This window comes from Phacochoerus africanus, chromosome 9, assembly GCF_016906955.1.
Source record: "Phacochoerus africanus isolate WHEZ1 chromosome 9, ROS_Pafr_v1, whole genome shotgun sequence".
Classification (NCBI taxonomy): domain Eukaryota; kingdom Metazoa; phylum Chordata; class Mammalia; order Artiodactyla; family Suidae; genus Phacochoerus; species Phacochoerus africanus.
Genome location: NC_062552.1, coordinates 126,896,838 through 126,911,152, shown reverse-complemented (window position 1 = coordinate 126,911,152; position 14,315 = coordinate 126,896,838). Strand labels below are relative to the sequence as shown.

Sequence of the window (14,315 nt, the reverse complement as noted above, 5' to 3'; positions counted from 1 at the left end):
AAAGAAGTAACACCAATTCTTTACAAACTCTGCCCAAAAAACAGAACACTTCCCATTTTATTTATTTATTTACTTATTTATTTACTTATTTTTAGGGCTGCACTCGTGGCATAAGGAAGTTCCCAGGCTAGGGGTCTAACCTGAGCTCCAGCTGCTGGCCTACCCCACAGCCACGGCAACACCGGATCCTTAACCCACTGAGTGAGGCCAAGGATCAAACCCGTGTCCTCATGGATCCTAGTCGGGTTCAGTAACCCCTGAGCCATGACGGGAACTTCCCAACTTACGTTATGAGGCCAGGATTCCCTGATACCAAAAACAGACAGACATCATAAGAAAACTACAGACCAGTATCTTATGAACATAAATATAAAAATCCTCCACAAAATACTAGTAAACCAATTTCAGCAACATGGAAAAGGTGTGCACCACGCCCAGGTGGGGTTATCCCAGGGATGCAAAGCTGAGTTCACATCTTAAAATCAATTAAGGCAAAACATCACGTCACTTGGATAAAAATAAAAATCACGTGATCATCTCAATAGCAAAGAAAAGGCATCTAACAAAATATAACACTCTTTCATTTAAAAAACGCTTAACAGGAGTTCCCGTCGTGGCGCAGTGGTTAACGACTCCGACTAGGATCCATGAGGTTTCACGTTTGATCCCTGCCCTCGCTCAGTGGGTTAAGGATCCGGCGTTGCCGTGAGCTGCGGTGTAGGTCCCAGACGCGGCTCAGATCCCGCGTTGCTGTGGCTCTGGCGTAGGCCGGTGGCTACGGCTCCAATTGGACCCCTAGCCTGGGAACTTCCATATGCCTCGAGAATGGCCCTAGAAAAGGCAAAAAGACCAAAAAAAAGGAAAAAAAAAACAAAAAACAAGAAACGCTGAGCAAACTAAGGATGGCCGTGAACATCCCCGTCCTCACCGGACACAGGCCACCTCGGGCAGCGGCCTCGGGCAGTGGCACCCAACAGCGAGAGCCCAGGTGCTTCCCTAAGATCAGCAGCAAGGCAAGGACATCCGCTCATCACCTCCTTTCAGCACTGGACTAGAGGTTCTGGCCAGGGCAACTAGGCAAGAAAAGTTATCCAAGGCATCCAGTTTGGAGAGGAAGAAATAATACTATCTCTGTGCAGGAGTTCCCGTCATGGCTCAGTGGTTAACGAATCCGACTAGGAACCATGAGGTTGCAGGTTCGATCCCTGGCCTCGCTCAGTGGGTTAAGGATCCAGCGTTGTGGTGAGCTGTGGCGTAGGTTGTAGACGCGGTTGGATCTGGCGTTGCTGTGGCTGTGGCGTAGGCCGGCGGCTACAGCTGCGACTAGACCCCTAGCTTGGGAACCTCCATATGCCAAGGGAGTAGCCCTAGAAAAGAGAAAAAAAAAAAAACAACAACTATCTCTGTGCAACGGATGATTTTATATATAGGAAATCCTAAAGAACCCTCCTCCTAGAACTAATAAATGAGTTTGGCAAGGCTGCAGAAGATCAACTTGCAAAAATCAATTGTTGGACTTCCCGTGGTGGCACAGGGGAAATGAACCCAACTCGCATCCACGAGGACGCAGGCTTGATCCCCGGCCTCGCTCAGTGGGTTAAGGATCCGGTGTTGCCATGAGCTGTGGAGTAGGCCGAAGATGCAGCTCGGATCTGGCCTGCAGTGGCTGTGGTGTGGACTGGCAGCTGCAAATCCACTTGGACCGCTAGCCTGGGAACCTCCACATGCCAAGGATGGGGCCCTAAAAAAGAAAATCAACTGTTATTTTCTTTGTACTTGCAATGAACAATCAGAAAATGAAACATTCTCAATAGCATAAAAAGAATAAAATAAGGAATAAATTTAATAAATGTAAAACTTACATTCTGAAAACTAAGAACAATTGAAAAAATTACTCCTAATCATTGTTGACAAAAAAGTAAAGAAAATCTAAGGAAACAAGAACACCCCATGTCGGAGCATTCCAGGCTGTCAGGATGACAACGCGGTCCACGTGCTCAGACTCGGCACAATCCGTTTGCAGCAGCCTCGCTGGCCTCCTGGCAGAAACCGACTAGCTGATTCTACCTTTCCCAGGAAACTGCAGGGACTCAGAACAATCAAGACAATCCCCGAAAGAATGAAGTCGAGACGACTGACAGTCCCAGCTTCAACATCTCTTCAAAGCAACAGTAATCAAGACAGCGTGGCACCGGAAGAAGGGCAGACACATACATGAGAGGAGAGAACTGAGTCCAGAAGTACGGCCAACTGACACTGGCCAAGACGCCACCCTGCGCGACAGAAAAGGAAGTCTTGGAGTTCCCGTCGTGGCGCAGTGGTTAACGAATCCGACTAGGAACCATGAGGTTGCGGGTTCGATCCCTGGCCTCGCTCCGTGGGTTGAGGATCCGGCGTTGCCGTGAGCTGTGGTGTAGGTTGCAGACTCGGCTCAGATCCTGTGTTGCTGTGGCTCTGGCGTAGGCCGGTGGCTACAGCTCCGATTCGACCCCTAGCCTGGGAACCTCCATATGCCGCGGGAGCGGCCCAAGAAATAGCAAAAAGAAAAAAAAAAGAAAAGGAAGTCTTCCAACTAACCCTGCAGGGACAGCAGGATCACACACACGCTCAAGCACGCAGGTGGACCCTCAACTCGCACGGCACAACTGTCAACTCAAAATGGGTCCACGACTTAGACGAAAAAGCCAAAACTATACAACTCTCAGAAGAGAACATCGGTAAATCTTCATGAGTTTGCATCTGGCAATGGACTCCTAGCTATGACAGCAAAAGCGTGAGCAACAAAGAAGAAACGGCAACTTGGACATCATCCAGAAAGTGAAAAAGAATCTGCAGAAGTGGGGGAGTGCCTGCAAATCTATCTGAGGAGGGGCTCATCGCTACAACATGTGACAAACTCTTACACCTCAGGAACAAAAGGACAAACAACCCATCAAAGAAGAGCCAAGAAGGAGTTCCCACCGTGGCTCAGTGGTTCTCGAATCTGACTAGGAATTATGAGGTTGCGGGTTCGGGTTGGATCCCTGGCCTTGCTCAGTGGGTTAAGGATCTGGTGTTGCCGTCAGCTGTGGTGTAGGTCGCCGACGCGGCTCGGATCCCGCATTGTTCTGGCTGTGGTGTAGGCCGGCGGCTATGGCTCTGATTCGACCCCTAGCCTGGGAACCTCCATATGCAGAGGGAGTGGCCCAAGAAATGGCAAAAAAGACAAAAAAAAAAAAAGCCAAGGAGCCACATCTCTAAATACAGAGACACGTAACGCGTGTGCATCCGAGGACACACACAGGCCAGTAAGTGCACGAAAAGACGAACGACAGCCTCCCTCCTCAGGGGACCACAAACCACAACCACGACACAAAACCGCTTCTCGCCCACCAGGACGGCCAAGGTCAGACACGGCCCGTCCCCGGAGCACGCGGAGCCCCGACAGGCAGCCGGCGGGAATGTAAAGCAACACAGACCCCCCCGAAAAGCCTGGCAGTTCCTCGAAGGATCACACACTGAGCTGCCAGAGCATCCAGCAGTTCCGCCACCGCCACGTGTGACACACTCGCAACAGATGGAAACCTCCGTCCCCAGAAACCCGCACACACACGGCGGCCACAGCCGCGAGAGCGGAGCCAGGGGAGCAGCCCCATCGCCACCGGCACCACGTGGACACACACGCGGGCTCTCCCCCTGCGCGGAGCGTCCCTTGGCCATAAAAAGCAATGAGCACTGACACGCGCTGCAAGCGGGATGCGGAAGAAATCGCCAAAGACCACACACTGGACGATTCCGTTCACTCGATGCCAAGGGCACGTGTGTTCTTTACACAGCATGAAAACAGTCGATGGGGGTTGCCGAGGTGTGGGGGCACCAGCCAAGGGTCCGCGGTTTCTTTGCGATGAAGCCGTTCTACAACGGACTGCGGCAGCGGTCGGTGTGACCACAGCAAACACCACTGGGTCCAGCACTCGGAACGTGTGAGCTCGCGGGCAGGTGAATTCCATCTCAACAAAGCCGTGTTTTTACACGAAGGAAGAGAGGGGGGCGAAGGCGGCTTCGATGGGGGCAAGAACAGCACCTCCCTGCTTGGCCACACAGGTAACGGTGGAACCGGAGCATACTGTCTCAGGTTAACGAGTATCAGAAGCCTATTTCAGACTATGGGGCTTATGGGAAGGAGTTAATGATACGCCCAGAGCAAAATTATAAACGTTCCTAACCATGCAGAAAAACCTCCACACACAGGAAGCAAAAGGAGGGCCACCCAGTACACATGACTCCGCTGAGGCTGAGCACGTGGGTCACACGTGCATAAATACAGACGGACGAACTCCACGAGCAAAAGAAAGAGACTTCCAAACGGCCCGCAGAGCAAACCCAACTCTGTGCTACAGGCAGCCGACACACGTACGCCCTAAGCAATTCGGGAAAGGATGGGAACCAAGGGATGGCAGAGGCTTTAGAGGCAAAGACGAACCAAAGGACACGGGGTCGCCCCCTGGACAGACGGCCAAGGAGAACACAGACCCCACCGCGTGGAGCAAGGCAAAGGGGGCGCAGCAGGAGGCAGACGGCCCGAGAAGCCACGCCAGGAGCCCGGGCAGCGCTCCCGAAACAGGAGCCACACCAGGCAGGAGAGGCAGAAACACACCGGTAGCAGGAGACCTACACTCCGTCCTCAAGCCAAGACCACTCAGCGGGTCGGGAAACAAGACCTACCACCGCAGTGGACGGTGTGCGACGTCCAACCAGGTGACAAACGTTCACTTAGATCACAGAAAAGGGTCATTTCAAGGGCACGCAGAAGATTCATGACAAGGGACCCTACGTTAGATTACCCAAAACCCACACGTTCCTTGAAGCAAAAATAATACAAACGGTACTTTATAACAATTCCATCGAACTTGATATTATTAATAAAAAATGTTTAAAGGCTCTTTTATCAAAAAATTTCCATCTCGGAGTTCCTGTTGTAGCTCAGCGGTTAGGAATCCAACTAGGAACCGTGAGGTTGCAGGTTCAGTCCCTGGCCTCGCTCAGTGGGTTAAGGATCTGGTGTTGCCATGAGCTGTGGTGTAGGCGGCAAATGCGGCTCGGATCCCACGTTGCTGTGGCTGTGGTGCAGGCTGCAGCTGCAGCTCCGATTTGACCCCTAGCCTGGGGACTTCCATATGCCACGGGTGAGGCCCTGAAAAGCCAAAAAATAAAAGATAAAGCCTATTTCAAGGGGAAGAAAGAAAGCCCCCTGGACACAGCGGCTGAGGGTCTGGCGTTGCCACAGCTGTGGCTTGGGTCTTTCAGTCCCTGGCCCAGGAACTTCTGCATTCCACAAGCAAGGTCAGGGAAAAAAAAAAAAAAAAAAAAAACCCTCCCCTTTATAGAATAACCTCCAAGAATGAGAACCCATGATGAAATCAACGCGAACATGCCTAAGGTAGCAGGTGACTCAGATGAGCTCATCGGTGGCGCTATTAGACGAAGAGAACGAGCACCAGAGACACCAACCCTCAGATGCCCCAAGACCACAGGATCTCGAGCAAGAGCAGGAAACGAAATCCACACCAACCCACAGCAGTCAAAGCGCAGACGGTGAGACAAGGAAGGGGGCTGAAACTTGACCAGGGCAACAAGGAACAGGCGAGCCAAAAGGAAACCTCTCATCACAGTAAGAGAAGCCAGAAGATACAGGAAAATAGCATGAAAGGACTGAAAGCACAATAAAAACAAGCGTATTCAGTGTAGGTAAGTTATATCTCAAGTTGTTCAGGAGTTCCCTCATGGCACAGCAGGTTAAGTATCTCACGTTGTCACCGCAGCAGCTGCTGCTGTGGCAGAGGTTCAGTCCGTGACTCGGGAACTTCCACATGTTGTAGAAACAGCCAAAAAAGAAAAAAACGTATTTAAACTGAAAAATGTAGGAGCTTAAAAACAGAGCTAAAATAGCACACATATGCATGTAAATTGGGTTTTCCCAACTAGCACATCCCGACCCGTCCCTGGAGCAAGGGGGACTCAGCACGCGCGCACACACACAGGGGAAATATCCGGCACTCAGAACACACACCCACCCACACCCACGGGAAACATCCAGCACTCAGAACACACACACACAGGGGAAATATCCGGCACTCAGACCACACACACACACACACACACAACATCGGGCAGGAACTCTGTTCTGAAGACGCAGAACACAGCCACGTCATTCTCAGGTGCTCCCAGAAGGAGCGAAAGACAGTGAGTAATTTCTGCTCTGTGCACGGTGACATGACACCACCAGGGCCTGAAGGAGGAGAGGCCGGGTGTCTGCGTGTGGCTGGGGCTGCAGGAGAACGGCCCGCCCAGGCCCTGAGTGCTGGCCGCTCGCAGGAGGAGGCCCCTGCGTGCGGCGTGTTGCTCCCGTATGTTAACGGTGGGCACGAGCTGGAGCGAAGTCAGCAGGGCGGAGTTCTCAACACAGGACAACCGTCTGAACAGCTCACACTCTGCCCACGCTGACCCCCCAAACTGGATCCTAAGGGAAAATGAGCTCCAGGTTTCGAGGAGGCAGCTACAGGAACAAACTCGGATGGGGCACTTATCTTTACAACAAATGGATGCAGAGGCAAAGTCGAGGCTCTCAGCCTCGTCTCCTAACACGGTCCTTTAAGGTCCCCTCAGGACTGCGAGCGACAGGACCTCCGAGCCCCTGGAAAAGCTACTCTACCTCGGGGCTGCGGTTTCTGCTTTTACAAAGCCGTCCATCCTAATGGATTAAGAAGCTGTGCTACATCTACACTGCGGACGACGACTCCGCCCTAAAAGCACCACCACGACGCCCCCTGCAGCAGCAGGGATGGACCGAGACATGCCGGTGCTCAGGTAGGTCAGACAGAGAAAGACAGCAGCGCATGACGTCACTTATGCGTGGAACCTAAGACATAACACAGATGAACCTGCTTACAAACAGAAACCGACGCACGGACGTCGCCAACAGACTTGCGGTTGCCGGGGGAGGGGGACGACTGGGCGCGGGATGGACAAGAGTCTGGGGTCAGCAGATGCAAACTAGTACACACAGGATGGACACACAAGGCCTTACTGTACAGCACAGGGAACTAGTCAATACGCTGCAATGAGCCACACTGGAAAAGCACACGAAAAAAATAAATACACATATAGATATGAATCACTTTCCTACACGGCAGAAACTAACACAGCATTGTAAACCAACTATATACTTCAATAAAAATTAAAAATAAAAAAACTCAGGCCTAAAACTATAGTTAGCATTTTCAAGATACTGACTTTATTTTAAAATACATACAACGACTATTGAAAAAGTATCTACAGTAGTATCTTAGTATTATAAAAACACTAAAAAGCTTCAAAACAATTAAGTTTTTTCTTTTGCATTTTAGGGCCGCACCTGCGGCATATGGAAGTTCCTAGGCTAGGGGTTAAATTGGAGCTGTAGCTGCCGGCCTACACCACAGCCACAGCCACACCAGATCTGAGCCACGTCTGCGACCTACACCACAGCTCATGGCAATGCCAGATCCTTAACCCACTGAGCGAGGCCAGGGATCAAACCCGCAGCCTCAACGTTTGTTACCGCTGAGCCACGATGGCAACTCCACAAATGAGTTTTTTTAATCCCACATATACTAAAGGACACGGCCAAGCGCAGCATCTCTTACCCACTCTCTTTCATATCCAAGTCATCAAACAACTGAATCAGGGACACAGCAACTTCATATATTTCCTTAGGTATCGCCGGCTCCTCCAGGAGACGAGGTGAAAGCTAAAAGGAGGAACAGGACAAGCTAGAGCAGCACGGCAGCATCACGACGAGGGCTCTGCAGGTGGCCGCGCGGCTCTCTAGCATCTCGCCCTGACAAATACCCCGAATCAAACATCACCTGCAGCTGAGCGCCAGGCCCCACGCACAGAGCACACGCCAGCTCGGCCCGGACCCCGTCCCTGAAGCAGGGGATGCGTCTGAGCCCACGCCCAGCAGGAAACCCGTCTTGCAGACAGACAGAAAGTCGCTCCAAATGTCTTTGGAACCGCGACGGGTTTCTGATCCCGGAGCCAGGGCTGCTCCCCGCCGTCGGCCTCGCCCTCAGAGAGCGCCAGGACTGCAACGGGGGGCGGGCCGGAACGGGCCCAGAAGATGCCAGCCGAGGAAAGGCAAGCCCGTCGGCGTCTGCCAGCGGGCAGTAAAACTAGAACCAGGTCCTGTCGCGGCTACCAAGAGTTTTCCGCTGTGGTGGCGAGGGCGTCCCCAGACTGCGCTTCGCTGTGTGTTAAAACAAAGCCGAGTGGAGCCAAGGAGCGCAGACCTGATCCCACCCGAGGGCGCTGCCTGGCCTCCCCGGCGGGAAGCGAGGCCTTGCCACGTACCCGGCCGCGGTGCAGGTGCTCCAGGTCGTCGAGGTAACACTCCTCCACCGCGTACGGCTCGCCCTCCACTTCGTAGACGCAGGCCGGGCTCAGCTCGTTCTGAACGGGAGCAGCGAAGTAGTCCGCGAACTCCTTGCAGCTGATGGTGGCCGACATCAGGACCACCTGCGGCCGGGAGAGGCCATTGCCGGAGCCGCAATGGGGACAGCAACGCCACCGGCACCTTTCCAATGCCAGGCGTGTCTTCCGGTTTAACAATTCTCAAGGCTCTCCCTGAACGCTTTGATGGTCTCTCTGGTGTGGTACGAATGTTGACAGCTTAAAGACTGCTCAGAGGTGCCCGTTTTACAATTTCTCTTCACTCCTTTATCAAGTGAGAAACTATTTCTCCAATAAAACTAAATTACAACCATTCAGCTAAAAGGACCCTTCGCGTCAGAAAACGAATTTAAGACAGAATCAGTTACCAGGTGACGTGTTCCAGAGAAATGGGGAACTGAAAACTGCAACGAGGACCCAGAAAGCCCTGACCCTAGGCCGAGACCCTGGAGAAGCCCCCATCGGCACGGGCAGCAGCCCAGGGCCACCAGGCCGGACCAAGGGGCAGTGGAGGCACGAGGACTCACTGTGGCTGCAGTTTTGCCGAAAAGCAAACATGGGGCGACATCCTCAGGAAACGCTGCCCCAGTGCCAGCAGCAGCCACAGCCCAGAGATGTGCCCAGGAGAAGGTGGCAGCGTTATCAGGACTTGCTCCACGCGCCAGCCTCCACAACGCTAAGCAGGAGGTAAACACGGCTGCCTGCAGGCCGCAGACCGCCTCCCACACCTCTGATGGGTCCGTCTGGGCAGAGGAGCAAGAACTTTACACAGGCCTTACTGGTACAGTTCCTGGGGAGACAAAAGGGCAGCACTCCCCGAGATGAGAGGCCTACGGTTGGAGGAAGTCTCTGAGCAGTGGCCCCCAGGGGCACAGCCACCACAGGGGGTGGGCTCTGAACCAGCTTCCAAGAACCGTGAGGCCAGGGAACTGCAGGGCTTCTGATCCACTGAGGTGGCCTGTGAACATAAGGTCCAGGCTGGGCTCCCCAAAGCCATGCCAGTCCTGCGCTGCCACCAGCTCCCTGCGTGCCCCCCTGGGGGCTCACAGCCTCTCCTCCAGGCTGGTAGCACAGCTCCGATTTGACCCCTAGCCTGGGAACCTCCATATGCCGCGAAAAAAAGCAACGAAACAGGAGTTCCCGTCGTGGCGCAGTGGTTAACGAATCCGACTGGGAACCATGAGGTCGAGGGTTCGGTCCCTGCCCTTGCTCAGTGGGTTAACGATCCGGCGTTGCCGTGAGCTGTGGTGTAGGTTGCAGACGCGGCTCGGATCCCGCGTTGCTGTGGCTCTGGCGTAGGCCGGTGGCTACAGCTCTGATTCAACCCCTAGCCTGGGAAGCTCCATATGCCGCGGGAGCGGCCCAAGAAATAGCAACAACAACAAAGAAAAAAAAAAAAAAAAGGAACGAAACAGACCAATTCTCCCACTTTACCGTCACCCCCAGCACTAAGACAACCTATTGCAAATTTTGGCTCCACTGACCTAGCGCCCACCAGGTGAGACGGAGAGCACTCAGGCTGAGAGCCCCTCGGGAAGTGGGGGGGGGGGCACTAAGTGAACAAAGAGACAAAACACCCTGTGGTGTGGAGGGCAACTGTCTGCCCTTCACAGCCCTTTGCACAAGCACAGGTGCCGCCCCTCATACGGCCGCTTCCGCAAGACGCCCACAGCACGGCTGGCATGTCCTAGGTCCGGATGGCACAGTCATTATAAACCTCTTCCTGCTTTCGGCCTGCTTCACCTCTTTATCCTCTGTGTTCAAATAACGTGGAGATGACATTTACCCCGAGGGACTCTCGGCTGAGTCTCCTCTAAGGACAGTGCAAGTTGCCACTCTCATCTGCAGTGCGGCCCAGCGCTGCTTTTAAAACAGAGACCCCGCTCAATCCCGGCACTCACTCAGCCAAAAGCGGTGCCTGGCACCCAGGATCTCATCAGCGTCAATCATGGCTACAGCATTTTCTGCAGCCGGGAGAATATTCTATGATTTAATGCAACATAATAACCAAAACGCACCCCAGAGTCAGATCCTGAGAGAGTGCCCTCTAGCCAGCTTCCTATCAAGACCTGGGGGACTACACAAGCCAGCAAATTTTAAGAGGCACTGCTTTCAACTGTTTCTATTAAAATAAAGAGAATCAGGGAGTTCCCATCATGGCGCAGCGGAAATGAACCCGACTAGGAACCATGAGGTTGCGGGTTCGGTCCCTGGCCTTGTTCAGTGGGTTAAGGGTCCGGCGTTGCCGTGAGCTGTGGTGTAGGTCGCAGACGCGGCTTGGATCTGGAGTGGCTGTGGCTGTGCTGTAGGCCGGTGGCTGCAGCTCTGATTCGACCCCTAGCCTGGGAACTTCCATATGCCCCAGGTGCGACCCTAAAAAGACAAAAATAAAATGAAAGAAAATCAAAACTAGGTAACAAACTTTAACCCCAAATATTTCAGTTGCTCATGACATCAACTTTACCTTCACAAAACGTGAATTTGTTCTTAAAAGTTTGCGGACGACCAACAACAGGAAATCCATTTCTTCGGTTCGCTCGTGTACCTACAAAATAGAACAAGGGGCGCCCCCCATGCGACATCGAGCAAGGCACACGTCATGCGACATCGAGCAAGGCACACGTCACGGCTGGGTGAACGGAGGGAAAGGGCCTTCTAGTGGTGCACCCAGGGCCTGGGGACTCAGCCCCTGCCAATCGCAGGTCCTCAGGAAGGTGGCATCACCACTGCTTAAGAGGAAGCAGAGAGCAGTGGCCCGCACGCCAGAGAGGCAGGGTCACTGTCCCCGACGGCTTTTCCCTTCGGGCCCTGCGGGCCTTTGGGCAGAGCGATGGGCAGAATTCTCAGCCCTGCCCACTCAACGCCAATGATGCCCCCAGGTCACTGTGATGACCTACGCCTCCAAAAGGCCTCATGTAACCACTAGGCAGCCAGGGCGTGCAGGGCGGAGGCTGTGTGGGGCAGTGGGATGTGCTCCAGGGTGGGCAGGGCCAAAGCTCGTGTGGGCGGGCCCTGGGGACACAGGGCTGCCGGGCTCCCCAGTACTTCCCTGAGGCCTCTGGGCACCACGGCCCCCAGAACCGGCCGAGGCCAAGGGCTAAGCGCTGTGCGCCTCCTTTTCTACCCTCGGGCTCCCCGGGCACAGGAAGAGGGTCCGAGTCCCCTCTGGGGCATCTCTCTGCCCGAGGGAGGGATGCTGTACTGCGTCTGAAGCAGGGGGCTCTCTCCTCCTCGGGCGAAAGGCTCGAGGTTGTTCTCTAGCCAAGGCCACCAGGTCCCACTCTCCCCCTCCCTCCCGCCAGCAGGGTAGGGAGGAGGGACTGAGAAAAGAGGAGACACAACCAGGAGCTCGAGAGCATTGAATGTGCACGAAATCCTAACAGACGCCCTCAAAGCCTCTCATTCTACCACCGAACTCCGGAGGTGCCTCCACCCAGCACCCGGCCTCCCAGGTGAGAGAGGAAAAAAGGCTGCGGTCAGTGCGGGCCCCTGGTGAGCCCCGCACCCCACCAGGGCCTCTCGGAGCTCTGAACTGACACCCTCGGCTCCCCCGCTCCTGCCCCAGGACCCCCCCACCCCTCTCCCTGCCACCGGCCTTGCTCCATCACACGTAATTACACAGACCCCAAAAGGTATCTATCTGGCTTACAGAGGGGCGACCTGAACTTCATGCTAATTAGGACAGCCTTGTTCTTTAGCCATCCGTCAAAGGCACTGGGCACCTGCTTTAACCGCCAAAGAAGAGAATGCATTCAAAAATCAAAACGCAGTGACCACTGCTCAGGCACCCAGGATGGAGCCAGGGGGCGCCGCGGCTGTGGTTTCCCTGAGATGCTGAATTTTCTGGCATCCCCAGCCACTCTCACAACAAAATCTGCCAGCCGCTGCCAGCCGCGACCCTATGGTTTCAAGGTCTCCGCCGGGGACAATGCAACCACTTCGGACCCCAACCAATCCTCACTTAACAAGCACACTTCCTTCCTGCCGGCTCCAATCCCACCTCCTGCCCTAAAGTCACGCACGTTACTCGGCAGTTTTCGCCCTCAGAACACAGTTCGAGTGCTCCCTGACGCTGACCCCCCGGCCGCAGTGCTCGGCTGGGCTCAGTTCCCACTCTCCCCACTCCCGCCGCGGGCTGTTTACCGACGACGACTCCTGTCCCAGCGTGTGCTTCGGATCCCACTGATGATGGCACACATCGGGGGGGGGGGGGGGGGGGCGACACTGTCCCTAAACAGCTGCAAGTGGCTGCAGTCCAGCCTCGCTCAGGTACTCTAGCCCCCTCCCAGAGCCTCCCGGGAACCCTATTCATTTGCGGATGAAAGTTCCAATGCCTCAAGAAGTAAGCAAAGCTTCTCAAAGCATAATTACTGATGAGGTTTAAAACCCACAAGTTTGGGGGAGAGGCATTTCCAAAGTTTCCTGGGAAATCTGAATTTATTAACACGCCCGCCTCAAAAGCCTCCTGTTTAAAATATAGACAAAATCAGGAGTTCCCGCTGTGGCCCAACAGGATCTGCAGTGTCTCTGCAGCACCAGGACAGAGGGTCACTCCCTGGCTCAGCACAGTGGGTTAAGGGATCCAGTGATGCTGCAACTGTGGCTACAGCCTGATCCCTGGCCTGGGAACTCCAGTGCCATGGGGCTGCTCCAGGAAACACAATCAATTAAATACTCCATTCTTTTTTTTTTTCCTTAGGGCCCCACCCGGTGCATATGGATGTTCCCAGGCTAGGAGTCAAATCAAAGCTGCAGCTGACGCCCTACACCACAGCCACGGCAGCACCAGATCCTCAACCCACTGAGCAAGGCCAGGAATTGAACCCACGTCCTCATGGACACCAGACGCTAGTCAGACTCGTTCCTGCTGAGCCACAACAGGAACTCTTAGACACTCCATTCTTTTTCTTTTCTTTATATAATGATTTTCATTTTTTTTTCATCATAGCTGGTTTACAGTGGTCTGTCAACTTTCTGCTGCACAGCAAGGAGACCCAGTTACGCATACATGCATACGTTCTTTTTTCTCCCGTTATCACGCGCCATCGTAAGTGACTAGATATAGTTCCCAGGGCTACACAGCAGGCCCTCATTGCTTGTCCAGTCCAAAGGCAATGGTTTGCCTCCATTAACCCCAAGTTCCCCCCACCCATCCCACTCCCCCCTCCCCGCCCTGGCAACCACGAGTCTGCTCTCCACGCCCATGTTAAACACTCCACTGTTAACTCAAACAGTCTAGAAAGCTAAGACTGGCACAAAGATGACGTTCACAATACTTTTTAGAGGTTTTTTTAGAAAAATGAATGGCTCGATACCATCTATTTATTCACTTTCTTAAAAGACATGATTGCTGTTTTCCTAGATGCAAAGCGTATGTCGGGGACTGAAAGTCCCTACGGACAACCAGAGTTCTTCCAACTGCCCGATGTGGCTCTCTCTCTAAACTGCGGGGGGCTCTCCCTGTAAAAGGCTGGAGAGCAAACAGTTCCAAGCTCACAGAGCAGAGGGTCCCTGCCCGGGGACCTCTCTCTCCTGTGGCGGCACAGCAGCCGTGGTAAACCAAGAGCAAAACCAAGTGCCAATAAATCTTTATTTACAAAAACCAGAGCTGGAGTCTACCAACCTCTGCTCTAAACAAGAAATCTTTTCACAGTCCTCAACCTCCCCACCCACGCTTTGGAAAGAAGAGCGAAGGATAAAAACAGAAACTCAACATTCGCAAGTAGAACCAGCAGCAGATATAGACTCGAAGTACTCTGTGACCCTGTACAGGTCACCTGCACTGAGTCCTCTCGTAAAACAAAAAGATGAGCATCAACGGCACGTCAATAAAACCTTAAAAATGA

At 53.7% G+C, this 14,315-nt stretch overlaps 1 protein-coding gene across 1 annotated transcript in view; it reads right to left on the bottom strand.

Moving 5' to 3' along the window:
• TDRD9 (tudor domain containing 9) overlaps positions 1-14,315 on the bottom strand; it is a 63,161-nt gene that overhangs the window by 48,404 nt on the left and 442 nt on the right. Inside the window, exons 2-4 of the mRNA XM_047796650.1 lie at positions 10,934-11,014; positions 8,371-8,535; positions 7,665-7,768 (exon numbers count right to left, since the gene is read on the bottom strand). Coding sequence (XP_047652606.1) covers positions 7,665-7,768; positions 8,371-8,535; positions 10,934-11,014 — 350 coding nt within the window. The remainder of the gene's footprint in view (positions 1-7,664; positions 7,769-8,370; positions 8,536-10,933; positions 11,015-14,315) is intronic.